At 51.3% G+C, this 13753-nt stretch overlaps 2 protein-coding genes across 2 annotated transcripts in view; both read left to right on the top strand.

Moving 5' to 3' along the window:
• Positions 1 to 255, top strand: part of EP400 (E1A binding protein p400) — a 46948-nt gene extending 46693 nt beyond the window's left edge. Inside the window, exon 55 of the transcript XR_010607075.1 lies at positions 153 to 255. The gene's annotated coding sequence lies outside the window, so the exon portion shown is untranslated. The remainder of the gene's footprint in view (positions 1 to 152) is intronic.
• A 410-nt stretch (positions 256 to 665) lies between these two features.
• Positions 666 to 10870, top strand: NOC4L (nucleolar complex associated 4 homolog). Its single transcript, XM_065646018.1, has 15 exons — positions 666 to 765; positions 869 to 989; positions 1098 to 1204; positions 1893 to 2000; positions 2504 to 2653; positions 3263 to 3362; positions 3664 to 3698; positions 3802 to 3852; positions 4288 to 4399; positions 5024 to 5084; positions 5591 to 5701; positions 6944 to 7107; positions 7846 to 7928; positions 8538 to 8651; positions 8954 to 10870. The coding sequence occupies exons 1-15, from the start codon at positions 673 to 675 to the stop codon at positions 9068 to 9070; spliced, it is 1527 nt and encodes a 508-aa protein (XP_065502090.1). The 5' UTR covers positions 666 to 672; the 3' UTR covers positions 9071 to 10870.
• The last annotated feature ends 2883 nt before the right edge of the window (positions 10871 to 13753 follow it).

The raw sequence follows: 13753 nt of genomic DNA, 5'->3' as shown, positions 1-13753 counted from the left end.
GGGAAACCGTGGGCTGCATCGTTGTGCCGGTCTGATTTGGTGTCTAAAGAGGCAATTGTTTCTTGTTTAGGTCAGTTAATGAGAAAAAAATAACTTCTTTTTTTCCTTCTTTTTTTTATTTTTTTTTTCCTTCTGATGTGTCTTTCTCCCAGGAGTGTGTTAGGAAGTCAACCTGTAAATAACTGATGAACACAAGCATTTGTACTTGATCCAGTAGGATTGTAAGAATAGTGATGTATCCTACCTGAAGGTGTAATAAAGTGTACATTTTTATAACACCGCCTGCCTGCCCTTCTGTAACTGCTTCATGGAAAGGAGGGGTTTCGGGTGGTTTTTCCATCCCCTCTTTTTGAAATTTTTTTTGGACGTCATGAAGAAATTGTTGCGCCTGAGGGCGGTGAGAGCCTGGCCCAGTCACCCGTCCCTGGAGACATCCCAGGCCAGGCTGGACGGGGCTCTGAGCAACCTGAGCTGGCGCAGATGTCCCTGGTGCAGGGGTGGCCCTGGGGGAGCTGGGAGGGGCCCTTCAACCCAAACTTTTCTGTGGTCCCTAAAAGCTGCGGTTTTGCGGTGGGTGCAGCGGCGGGAGCGGGACTCGAACCGCGGCCCCGCCCGCGGGCGGAGCGGCCGGCGGCTCCTCCTGCTCGCCGCCCCTTCCTGCTCCCCGGCAGCATGGCGGGCGCCGCGCTCGCCGCCGCGCTGGAGGCCGTGCTGGGCAGCCGCCGCAACGCCAACCGCGTCTTCGAGATCCTGGAGCCGCTGGCGGTGCGGGCGGGGCGGGCGGGGGCGGAGGGCTCGGGGGCGGAGGGCTCGCAGCCGGCGCGGGGCGCGGGGCGCGGGCTGTGCTGAGCGCCGCGCTGTCCCGCAGGGCCGGGAGCAGGCCGAGGTGCTGTGCGCCGGCAGGACGTGCAGCCGGCTGTTCGGGGCGCTGCTGGAGCGCGGGGAGCTGTTCGTGGGGGACCTGCCCGCCCAGGAGGCCTCGCTGGCCGGTGAGTCGGGCCGGGGGCGGCTCCTGCGGGGTGTGCGGGGGCAGCGCCCGCGGCGGGGCCCGTCCCGGTGCGCCGAGCTGCAGGGCCGGCCCGTGTCTCGCCCCGCAGAGAGCTGCAGCGCCGAGGACAAGTACAAGATCTGGATGCGGCACCGCTACAACGAGTGCCTGCAGAGCTTGGCGGAGCTGCTGGGCCACGACGCCTTCGCGGTCCAGGTGGGTGCCGAGCCCGCTGCGGGGACACCGGCCCCCGCGGGGTCCGTGGCGGGGCAGTTATCGCTCCAGCGTTTCCCTGGGGGAGGGCAGGTGGTGCTGCGGGACGTCGCGGTGCTGTGCGCCGTCGCGGTGCTGCGGGACATCGCGGTGCTGCGGGACGTCGCGGTGCTGTGCGCCGTCGCGGTGCTGCGGGACGTCGCGGTGCTGCGGGACGTCGCGGTGCTGTGCGCCGTCGCGGTGCTGCGGGACGTCGCGGTGCTGCGGGACATCGCGGTGCTGTGCGCCGTCGCGGTGCTGCGGGACGTCGCGGTGCTGCGGGACATCGCGGTGCTGCGGGACGTCGCGGTGCTGCGGGACATCGCGGTGCTGCGGGACGCCGCGGTGCTGCAGGACGTCGCGGTGCTGCGGGACGCCGCGGTGCTGCAGGACGTCGCGGTGCTGCGGGACATCGCGGTGCTGTGCGCCGTCGCGGTGCTGCGGGACATCGCGGTGCTGGGCGACGTCGCGGTGCTGCGGGACATCGCCGTGCTCCGGCTCGCCGCCGCTCACCAGCCCGTGCCGCTTTCTCGGCAAAGAGCGTCCCAGTTAACTCTTCCACCTTTCAGAAGTTGCCTCCTTTGAGTTTGACCCCTGGTGCCCTTGCTGAGGTGGGTATTTTCTGTTGTGTTTTGTTTTTTTTTTTTAAAAGGAACTGGCACTCTGCACCCTCATGAAGTTTGTTGAGTTGGAGGCAAAATATCCGTTGATCAAAGCAGAGTGGAAAGGGAGTTTAACTTTTCCTCGTGAGCTCCTTAAGGTGAGGCGCACGGCGGAGCAGCTCTCCCGGTCAGTGAGGCGGTGGCGCACGCGGCCCGCCTGCCCAGCTTCCCCAGGGCTGCGTTCCCGCGAGGAGGTTTTGGGTGGGATGCGGGTGGGCTGGTCTAGAGACACCGCCGGCTTCTGTCCAGGGTGGCACCTGCGGGGGCGGGAGCCACCGCCTCGTACAGGGTCGAGCTGCGCTCCTCAGTGTTTATAAGGTGTTTTTTCGGAGTCCCTGGCCTCACCTGCGAGGATTGCGGGATGAGAGGACAGGTACTGCCCTTCGCTCAGCCACCGCGTCATTTCTAAATGACACTTTTTGATAGAGGGGGCCCATCTCTGAGGTCAGGAGGGCCCGTCAGGTGGCTGGTGGACGTTGCTGTGGGTCAAGCGCAACGCTGCTGCCGTTCAGAAGCACGGGGACGCCCCAGCCGTCGCAGCCCGGCTGCCTCAGCACTCTGAGACACTGACCTGCTGCTGTGCCTGGCAAACCTCCCGTAGGTGGTGGTCGATGGCTTGCTTCCCTTGAACGAGGACGCCTCTCTCCTGATCTCTCGCTTTCAAGAATATATGGAGTATGACGACATTCGGTACTTTGTGACGAAGGCGGTCACCGAGAGCATTGGGCAAGTCATGCAGAAGACAAAAGAGGTATTAAATTGTGACTGTTGAGGTGGGTCTGGATAAACTGCTCTGAAATGTGGATCTTGTGCGTAAAGCAGGGAGGAGCTAGTGATATATGGACAGACTTTAGAAGCAAGAGAAATGACTGTGCCCACTTGAAGGCATTGGTTTTTTTTTCTTGCTCACAATGTGCATCAATTACGCTAAGACCATCTTCAGGCTGAAATTAGAAGTCATGCAGGACACACATCCTGCTGTTCTTGCAAATCCTTCTGGTTTGGGCTCTAGCTTCTGTTTTACTCAAATATCTGCAGCTTGGGTACCACACACAGAAATTTTAATTCTGTTCTCTCTCTGGTGCAGAAGAAGAGTCTGTTTTCTTTAGTTGGTTCTGCCAGTTCTGCTAAACCAGAACTAGTTCAGAGCCAGGTTTTGTGTCAGGCAAACAAGTCATACTCCAGGACAAGGCAGCGATAGAGAATACACCAGTATGTGGTTCAGCTGTCAGTATTTTTCCTTTCCTTTTTCTTCCCTAAATTTATTAACTGCTTGGGAAATAGGACAATATTGAAGTCCAGCGTCTTACTGTCTGTTGTGGAACTTGCTTCATGTTTGATTATATGCTTTTTTTCTCAGAGGCCGTTACCGTTTTACCAGCAGAACGTATTTTCCCTCATTTCGCCCATTAACATGCCGAACAAAGAGTCTGACATGGTCAAATTTCTGGTGAAGCAAGGTTAGTAAGCTCCACATGATGAACTGTGTATGACAAGGAAAATCACGTTTAGGGTTTTTATTGTGTAAAGACTTTCTTATTGATTGCTAACGAAAACTGTCTGCTGCTGCGATCACAGTGATTCTAAACAGTCCTACAAAATGCACATTCCTCAGGATACAGTGGGGTCTGTCATAGCCTTTTATAAGACAGGGACTTCAGCCTAAATTTTTAGGATATCAAAGGACTAGGTAAAAAAGGGTCATTTAAGTTTTTGAAAAATCCATTTCAAGTTCACCATCCATTTTCCCTTTCTTGTTAGATAACTGGGAGGAGTTGAAAGTGTCGAAGCTGCAGGTAACTGTTCATTTGATGCTTGGGGGTTGAAATGGTATCTACTGAAAATAGAGCTTTATCTACACCGTGGTGTTTAACTCGCTGTTTGCAATTCTGTTTGAAGGCACACAAGCAGGCGTTTGAGAAGATGTGGCTCAGTTTTTTGAAGCACAAGGTGAGCGTTAGTGGGACCCCACGAGCTTTCAGTGCTGGCTGAGAACAGCCCAGCACCGTTTCTGTTGGATCGTTCCCCTGCCAGGAGCTCGGCCTCAGACATGGGCTGTTGTTCTCCTCTCAGCCTTTTTTTCCCACCTTGACCAAGTCTGCCCATGAGGAGTGATCTGCAGCGGAACGACCTCTGCTCACGAGCTGAAGGTTCCCGAGCTGGTTTTCTGGTGACTTCCCACTCCTGCAGTTTTACCCCCTGAGCTGCGATGACACTTTTAGTTTTCAGCACCCACTGCTTTGAAAGAACTTAATTTGGAACATTTGGGAACTGTTGCCACCAGCCGTTCTGTGTTGTCCTTTGCTTGTGCGTTGCCTTTGTGAGCCGTGGTTGCTGCTGCTCTCTGAGTTCTCTTGTTTCACTGTATTGTTTTGTCCTCCACAGCTGCCCACTGGCCTTTACAAGAAAGTCCTCGTCATTCTGCACGACTCCATCCTGCCTTACATGAACGAACCCACCCTCATGATAGACTTCTTGACAGTGGCCTATGGCGTAGGTGAGTGAAAACGGGCTGTTTAGCCTTCGTGAGGCTCTGCAGCGTGGGACGTGTGGACGTGGGAGGGCTGCTGCACTCAGGATGATGAAACGGATGGGCTCTGGGCTGGGATGCAGCTAGGGAACTCGCGTGAACGCCGTTGTCCCTGAAAGTGAGATATGTTTTGACCTGTGTTTGCTAGTGTCGTTTCTCCTCGTACGTAAGGAGGGTCATAATTAAGGCTTTAGGAAGAGTAGTATACTGGAGTGATTTCTTTTAAATATAGCCAGCAATGCTGATACCCGGGCTGCATCCAGACTCAGGATGTGCAGATTCCTACAGAAATGTCCTTTCTGAGGAGACCTTTACTTCCCCAGCGGGGGTTTCCTGAGGGATTAGGGCAGCATGTTTGTGTCTCTCAGTCCTTCAGAGCCTGTTCTTCTAAACTGCAGTTTAATCTTTGTAAGTGACTTACGAGCCTCTGGATGGTTTTAGATGAAATTGTGTTACCTTACAGCCATCGTGCTGGCTCTGATTTCAGGTGCTCTTTGGTTTGTGTTCCTCGTGGGAAGGCTTTATCATAGAAACAAGTCAAAGCTGGTATTTATTTTCTTATTGTGTTGATACCTGCCTGCTTTCTTACAGGTGGAGCAATCAGTCTTCTGGCCTTAAACGGATTGTTTATTCTGATTCATCAGCATAATCTGTAAGTGAAAAGAGCATCTCGTTTAAAGGAACATGGGGTTTTGCACTTGTATCTTTAGGTAAAAGGAACTGAAATAGATTCTCCACACCATCAGGTTTTACAATTTCTCCGTGAGAAAGCCAAACTCTGCACAAGAGGCTCAGCTGCTTGGAGACTGAGCTCTTTTGATAGCTTGACCTTTTTCCAGCTGAGCCCAAATATCCTCTTGTGCAGACTGTGGTTGCTCAGCACTTGAAAATCGATTCCTATTGATCTGGTTACACGGTGAAGCTGTAGTCTCTGGTGTGCCTGCCACTGGATCCCGTACCATTTGCAGTCGATGGACATAGCTTCATGTCCTGAAGATGGCTGAGCGCTGCAAGAGCCGTAAATTCACCTTACGGCTCGTTTCCAAGCGGTGGCTGTGGGGTGGCCTGTAATGAAAGCACAGCAACCTTCAGACACAGCGTGGTCCCATTGTACAGCACTGGTCAGCACTGCATGTTCTCTTTTTCCTTTTTTAACAGGGAATATCCTGACTTTTACAAAAAGCTGTACAGTCTTTTAGACCCTTCCATATATCACGTGAAGTACCGAGCCCGCTTTTTCCATTTGCTCGATCTGTTTTTGTCATCGTCGTAAGTAGCCTCTTTATTATGTACGTTCACGTATTTTCCTCCTGCTTTTCTGTTGGCCAGAGACTCTTCTGGAACAGTCCCCCACGTGTCTGGATATAATGTATTCAGTGCGACTACTGGGTTAGACTCATTTTTACAGAGAAAACTGAGTCCAAGACTGTTCCTATAGTGTTGTGTAATTTTTCGTGTGCTGTTTTTGAAGATTTGCCACACAGCCATCAATTTCAGAAAGTAAAAATGCAGTTAGTTATCTGAGTTTGATCTGCAAATGATTATGGATGTATTTTGATGTGTATTCACCTTTGGCTGAAAGTGATGATTTTCTGTCTATGAATATGGAAAAGTAACATTTGCAGGCTTTTTATAGATCATAAAGCTGTTGATAAATTGATGACCTTTTGCAGACATGTAACATTGAAAGATAAAGCGATTGACACTGTCTTGATGCTGTCAATTCCCTGTACACCAGGAAGAAACTAGATGAGCAGCTGGTCATATAGTTGCCATCACATGTTATAAACCAAACCAAAAGTAACTCTTTACATTTCAGCACTAGGCGCTTATATCAACCCCTTGTATTCCGAGTGCGCTTTGGAGCGGGTGCCAGGGTCTGGTTGATGTTGTCCCGCGGGCGGCTTTGCTGAGCCTGCAGGCGTAGCTGAAAATTGTCATCTTTCATCTGGCTCATCTGACCAGAAGAAAGTGCTTAAATGCGCTGATTGCTGTTAGAAATTTGCATTTTTACCATAAAAAGAACAGCTATCCTGCACATTTACATTACAGCAGCTTTATGTTCCTGTTAACAGCTGCGCCGCTTACTTTAGTCCTGGAAGCATTACGTATGCTTAACACCGTGGCCTGTGTATTAATTAAACCCACAAAATGACGTTTGAAGAATATAATTAAGGTTGCCTGGCCAAGCACTGCGAAGTTTATGAAATGACTGAATAAAGCCCATGAGCGGCCGCGTACGAGAGCTGCGCTTGGCCACGGCGGGTGCCTGGAGCGGTGCCACGCGTCGGCTTGAACCGCAGGGTGATTTGAGATTATTCATGGATTCAATGGAAACGCTCCCAGATTTGTTCCAGAGAGCGCACTAGACCCCATATTACTGCTTGAGACCAGGGTTCTCGCAGCTTCTCTTTACTCCGTAGCCCCCACAAACCCCACAAACGAGGTGGCGGTTGAGGTGCCGTGGTTGGGGTGCCAGGGCTCCCTCACGCTGCTCTCTGCTCTCAACAGCCACCTGCCGGCCTACCTGGTGGCCGCGTTCCTGAAGCGCCTGGCCCGGCTGGCCCTGACGGCTCCTCCCGAGGCTCTGCTCATGGTCCTCCCCTTCATCTGCAACCTGTTTCGGAGGCACCCGGCGTGCAGAGTGCTGGTGCACAGACCTGGCGGGCCGCAGGGTAAGAGGAGAGGTGGGCAGGGGAGCTCTGCGTTGCGCCTTTAGACAACATAAGGAGCAGGATTCACGTGGAAGAGGAGGGGAGATCCCGAGCCCAGTTCTGAGGGTTAGAAGGATCCCTCAGTGGCCCGAGCTGTGCAAAGGCCGCAGGCTGCTCCTGCGAGTTCTCTGACCGTGAGGACCTGCCTGTGTAGCTGCTCTGAGCCCTCGCAGTCGGCTCCCCGGCCTCCGCCGCTCTGAGCCTCGCACGCAGAGCCAGGCGGCTTACAAACGCTAACACGCTGCGGGGGCTGTCCCAGACACCGAGCTGGTCTTGTTCATCCCAAGAAATGAGAAAAAAAAATGATTGCAGAGACCAGAGACCTCTTTGATTTCAGCCTGTAGTGGTTTTGTGTCGGTGATCCCACTGGGGCCTCAGCAGCCTCCTGAGTTTTTACTCCATCGCTCTGCGATTTAGCTGACCAGTGTCGAACATCAGTTGTGACCGTTCGAAGCTGCCTGAGATGCCCTTTGCATCAGACTGTTCCAGTTCTTTCTGCCCTGCTTCCCGTGCTCTTCAGCATGAACCTGTAGTGCTGCAAACAGCGAGTGCCTCCCGAGCCGTGCGGGGCCGTCAGCGTTTCCTGAGCCCGACATGTTTTGGAAAAGAGCAACTCTGGCCGCAGCACTGCTCTGGGCTCCCTTTGTGGGTGTGTACGTCACATAGGAGCTGTTAGCTCTGTACCTCTTATTTCTTTAGATATGTCAGAAGATCCGTATGTTATGGAGGAGGAGGAGCCATCTGAAAGCCGGGCTTTGGAGAGCTGTCTCTGGGAGATTCAGGTATGTCAGCAAAAAAGGAACATCTGCATCTGGCGTGGGCTTCTTGCAGCCTTCCCGCATCCTCAACACGCGTTGGCAGTGGGCAGTCCCGCTTGGAAGAAACTCCTGGCGTATGTCTTGCAAGTGAGATGAGTTTCTGGCTCATCTTTTATTCTGCATCCTTTTCTATCCCAGCATGAGAGGCAAAGGATTCCACACTCTGGAGGAATCGTACGTGCTAATTAGTAGGTGACTTGTGCGCACACAACTGACCGTGCAGCTGAAAAGTTGCAGTTAACAGCTGAAACAGGCTAAATAGCTGAAAGTGTTTGAGGCTTTTTATTTGCTTTGGAGGAGAGAGAGGAACTTGCTGAGCACTGATGGAAATTAATTGGGTACAGCTAGGTCATCTTGTAGAAATGGATTTAAAAATGCTGGAGAAGATTGTAGCATTCACCTTTCACCTGGATCATTTGTAGGATGGTGTATGAAGGCTGAAATCGGTTAAATTACTCCTGATGGCTCTAAAACCGTAATGTCAGGATTATCCCTTTACGTTTAAATACTACAAAGGTTTTGTGTAAGGGGCTGTACTTGCTAGATCGTCTCCTGTTTGTTTTGCTTTTTCAGACTTTACAAAACCATTATCACCCAGAGGTGGCCAGGGCAGCTGCTGTGCTGAACCGGTCGCTGTCTGAGCTGGAGGATGACATCTCGGGGCTGCTGGAGCTCTCGGCGTACGAGGTGGGGTTGCTGTGCATTCGTGGGTGGTTTGAGCTGGAGGAAAGGAGACGGGTTCCTGGGCACTGCAGCCGTGTCAGCCTTGCTGCTGGGGAGGAGCACAGACTGACTTTGGGTTACCCAGGGCCAGGGAAAATGGGAGAATATCCATTAAAGAATGGTGCGTGAGGCAGCAGTGGTAACAGGGCTGGGTGCTACTTAAAGGTTTCTTGCTGGATCTTTTAAGAGGTCAGAGTGAGCGGTGGAATTGCCAGGGTGAGAAGCTTGTACTGAGTTTTGCCAATATCCTATTTTTTATTTTGTAGCTTTTTGATAAAGAAGTAAAGAAAAAGGCTGCTGATGTGCCCCTGGAGTTTGAGCAAATACGAGGTTTGTTTGGGAAGAAAAATGATATTTTTGCACAGCACTTCGCTTTAGATTGACGTGATCTCCTATAAACACCTCTGCACAACTGACTGATCTTAGGACATGCGCAGAGCTCACGTGTTGTGCTGGGCGATTCTGCCTTTGAGCATCTCCATGCGACGAGAGCTGGACCCTTGAGAAAGGTGCAGCCTTGCTCAGTGCCCTCTGCCGCTACCCATGGATGGACTGTTTTGCCGCTCCGTGTTTCTCATGCTTGCATATCGCTGCCTGATACTTGGGAGGGATTTTTGGTCAGGGCAAAGTTTTCTGGGCCTGTTCCTTGCTGGGATTCCAGCGTTTTCTCCAAAGCTGCTGACGCTGGCTGTGATCAGCGACTGCGCTGACAGACCATCGGCTGCCGTTCCATAGGGCTGCGGGGAATTGCAGTCTCTACTGCTCTTATTTTTCACGTATTACTTTTATACTAGAGCTGACAACCTGTTTGTACAAGTGACTTTGGTACATAGCTGTAAACACCTGATGGTATTCCAATTATATTTTTTATATACACTTTTAAACACGCATCTTCAGATGGATGTTTAGCTTCCTGTGCACTCGTCTTCACGCTCCCCTGTTTGAGGCAGTGAAAGCTCTGATTTGTCAAAACCAGCTGGCAGAGGATGCTCAATAATTCCATCTATGAAGTGTTGCTGATGTTCTTGCATGTACATCCATCTCATGCTGTAATGTTGCTTAAGCCAAAATGCTCATGAGCTTTGGAAATGCAGATAATCCTGGTGACTGCTGTAGCCAGGGAGGCCAAATGATGTGCAGTGGGCGGTATGTCTAATCCTGGATTTTTTTTTTTTGCTTCAGAATGATAAGCAGCTTAATGTAGTATTGCTTGCAGCCTGCAAGTGTTGTAGGAGCTGTGGCCAGAGTGTATCCAGGTGCTAATCAAGTTTTAGCTAGTCCACTGATCAGTCGGTGGTTTTGTTAATTTGGATTTTTCATATAGTTCCAGAAGTCATGCAGAAATTCCTTCTGATAGTTTTTTTTTTTTCCCCAAGGTTTTAAGTTTGAGATAAACTCCTTATTAAGAATGCCGATTAATTCACTCAGGACTTCTTTTCTTAATCATTTTAAACAACTTACTGTTATCTCATTAGACTTTAATTCTGCTTGCATATTTCGAAATCATATTTTGTGGAGGAGAAGAATACAGTCAAGAAAGCAAAGGCCAAGAAATGTAATTTCTGGCAGACAAGTGTGTTTTAGTCAAGGAGAACTGCAGCTGTCCTGGAGACTCTGAGGGGTGTGTTTTCTTCGTCCGGTTGTCTGCGTGCTTCCCACACAGTGGCCGTGTCCTCGGTGTACAGAGCTCTGCCTCTTTTCTCTGATGCTTTTGCATTCACTTGGAATGTTTTTCAGCATTTGCATTTTTGTTGTTTTAAAGAAGTCTTACTCTTGGTTATTCTTTTGTGAAAAGGCAATCCTGTCTCCTCCCTGGCCAGCCTGCTTTTCTTTTTCCTGTGATTTCTGGGATCTGTGGTAGGGAGGCGGAATGGCTGAGATAACTTACAATTTGAGGGGCCTCAGGTCAGGTTCACCCAAGCCCGTATTTCAGCTCTGAAACGCGTTTTCCTGTATCATATGGACGTTGTATGCATGTGTTCATTAAACATTTTGAAGTGCTCTGATGCTAATGAGGACCACATAACTACCTTTGAAAGAAGTATGTAAGTTTATCATCTTTCAGGTGAAATGAGTTAATATATATATTTAATAACTTTGCATCTTTTTGTTTTACTCAGGTTGGCCCAGTTATATCTGTCAGAAGTTACTGCTGGGCAGTGTCATTCATGTCTTTCATAATATCGACACTCGGGAATGTCAGGATTCTTTTAAATGCACAAAACATTAAACCCTTTGGGCGCGGGGCAAGTCCAGGTCTGGTGGTGTTGGAAATGAGGGAGTTTGGTTGGCTTCCAGTATCTGGATGGAGGGTAAGCAGGATCGGTGCCAGCACAGCATCCAAAGGGCTGCAAACCCTGGGCATCTGTCACCCCGGGGTCCCCTGGCACCAAGCGGGGTACCCGGTACCCTGCCCGGGGAGCAGCCTGTGGTGCCGTGCGGGCAGAGCCCTGGGAGACCGAGGGACCACTGGCTAAAATATCAGTACAGCTGAAGGGGGACGCTCCTGGGAACGGGAGGGTTTGCCTTTTCCCAGGAGGAGGACTGCGAAGGCACTGGCATCTTCTCAATGTTTCACCAGCTGTGGATCTTGAACGCTGTACCGCAGTTAAAGGAGACTGGGTTGGAGCGAGGTGCGGTTTATTTTTTGGGGCGCGTTCCCGGTGCGCTGGCTGTTCCGGCTCCCGCTGGGCCTTGGGCTGACACTGCGTCACGGGGTTGGGCTGACACGGTGTTTTCAGATCTCTCGGCGTATTTCGGTGCTGAGTTGGAAATGCCGTTAGCACTCTATTTAAGTATGTGCACCTGACCTGGTCTGACTTAGTTATTTCACAGTAATGCCAACAGTCCCAGGCACCGCCCCGCTGTGTTTGGTGCAGACGAGGCAAAAACCGCAGGCAGCTCAGAGAAGTTTAAAGCTTAAATAAAGCCTGGGTGCTTTAGACAAGCCTGGAAGGTCTTCTAGAGCCTTCACCCCCCATCTGTGAGCCTACACCTGCCTAAGCAGCATCCTTAAACCAGCCCTTAGGTGGAGATTGCTTTAAGCCCCTGCCTGTCCTTGGAAAAAACATTCCACCTGGCCTTTCATCAAGCTTTTATCTTTAAACTTTCACCTTCCTCCCCTCAATAGGAGGCATCAGGGAAAAAAAAAATCAGCAGTTATAAATATTAAAAGTTTCATCTGCACTGAGCGAACAGCGCTTATCAGGCTGCACACCCGCTGCTGCTCCGGCTCCGCAGGTCTCCACAGACTGCAGATTAGAGGTGCTTTAATCAGTGCGTGTGTTAACGGGAAGGCCAGATTGAAGGACCGGGCAGGGAGTGCATAAGTCACTCCTGTTATTATTTGATTTATATCAGGTGTGGGGAGAGGGCGGTACTGGGTTTTGTTGCTGTTGGGTTATTTCAGTGAAGAGAAGATGATTGTACCAAAACATTAACACAGTTCCCCATCCTCCCCACTTGTCAGTGCCTCATTTCCCCACCAGAGGATAGTGATAAGGTCTCTCTGTGTTCCACTGGACTGCCCTTGGTTTCTTTTCCTGAGCTTTCATTCATTTAAAAGCCATTCAAAGTCATCTCAGCCTGAAGGTAAAAGAGCCGCTCAGCAAGAGCCCGATGGTGAGTCAAGGGTCCGGGTGACCGTGGGCTCTGTTAATCAGCTCAGATTGGCACTTTTAAGATACTCATTGGGGCGTGGAGGGGCGTGTAGACCTACATCTCTAAATAGGAGGGCCCAGTCCACGGGTTCCCAAGTGCTTAAAAAAAAAGAACGGTAGGAAATCCCCGTCCCCTCTGACCAGCTGCTGTTGGCATCAAGATGGTTTCCCAGCCCTGGGCGTTTTCCACCGCTTGCTTTTGAAAAACAAATGAGCTCTTGTGTAATTTACAGCTCTGCTCAAACAAAGACGGGTACGGGATCTCAGTTCAACTGACACTGGCCTTCTCCAGCACTATCATAATCAATATTCATTCACTGAAGTCTATTGGACTTGGAGATTTACTGCTATTAATAAGCCAAGAGTCTATCTTAGTGTAGTTTATGAAGGAAATTTTAGGTCTGTTAATGAAAACTGCTTTTCTGCAGTTTCTTAGCCCTGCCCCTGGGCCATGCTCTCATCACTAAAAGAACCGGAGCACATGGCGAGAGCCAAAAGGAGGAAAAACAGAGGAAACTTCTCTTCAGAGCTGGTGAAAGGCGCTGCAGTCCGGCCGGTGCATGGCCAGGTTGACGAATGAAGCAAACCTTATCAAAAGGAGCAGACTGCAGTCCTGCTAATGCAGCTCTGCCTGCGCTAAAGATAATCGATGCTTTAATAATGCTACACATTCTCCAGATTGTGGCTGGAGTGCTTATGTGAGGAGAAGCATCAATCACAGGTGGCTGTATTTAACTTTTATCAAGTATTTAGATGGGTGGCAAGGTGTGTTCTTGTGCTGCTCTTGGGGAAAGAGTGTTGGGTGCCGAGATACAAAGCGAATGAATCATCACATCCCTTTTGCCTGCATCGGTTTCCTGCAGACTGGGGGAGCGAGCGTTTACATTTCAGTTATCTCAGCTGGAATGGGAGATATCACGTGCTGAGGGACCAGAAACAGGGGCTTGGCGACAAAGAACTGCATTTCCCACGTGGAAAGTCTGCCGTCTCATCTGCTGGTGACGAGATGGGTCTCTCTGCCAGGTGTGCTGCTCTGCCCAGGTAAGGTCCTCCTGCCACCTGGGCAACGGCTCCTGGAGCTGAGCGAGCCTTGAGAGCAGCTGTGGGTGCAATTTGCTGCTGTCACAGCCGCAGACTGGCAGGGGAAGGCCAGGGCGAGGGCGGCAGGTGGAACCCCAGCTCTGCGGCGGCCGGCGGGCCGGCGGCAGGGGCGGCTGCGGCCGCGCGGTGCCCCAGCCGGTGCCACGGGGCTCCGGTGAGCTGTGTGCGCGGCTGCATCCACGGGTGGGCACGGTGCTCTTGTTTGATTCGTGCTCGAAGGGCGTCTGACCCTCCCCAGCCTCACGTGCCCCATGGGGCGGCTCCGAGGCTGGGGGAAGCCAGCGGGGGCTGGAACGGGATCCACCT

This window comes from Caloenas nicobarica, chromosome 16, assembly GCF_036013445.1.
Source record: "Caloenas nicobarica isolate bCalNic1 chromosome 16, bCalNic1.hap1, whole genome shotgun sequence".
Taxonomy (NCBI): domain Eukaryota; kingdom Metazoa; phylum Chordata; class Aves; order Columbiformes; family Columbidae; genus Caloenas; species Caloenas nicobarica.
This window is presented reverse-complemented; position numbering and strand designations above follow the sequence as displayed.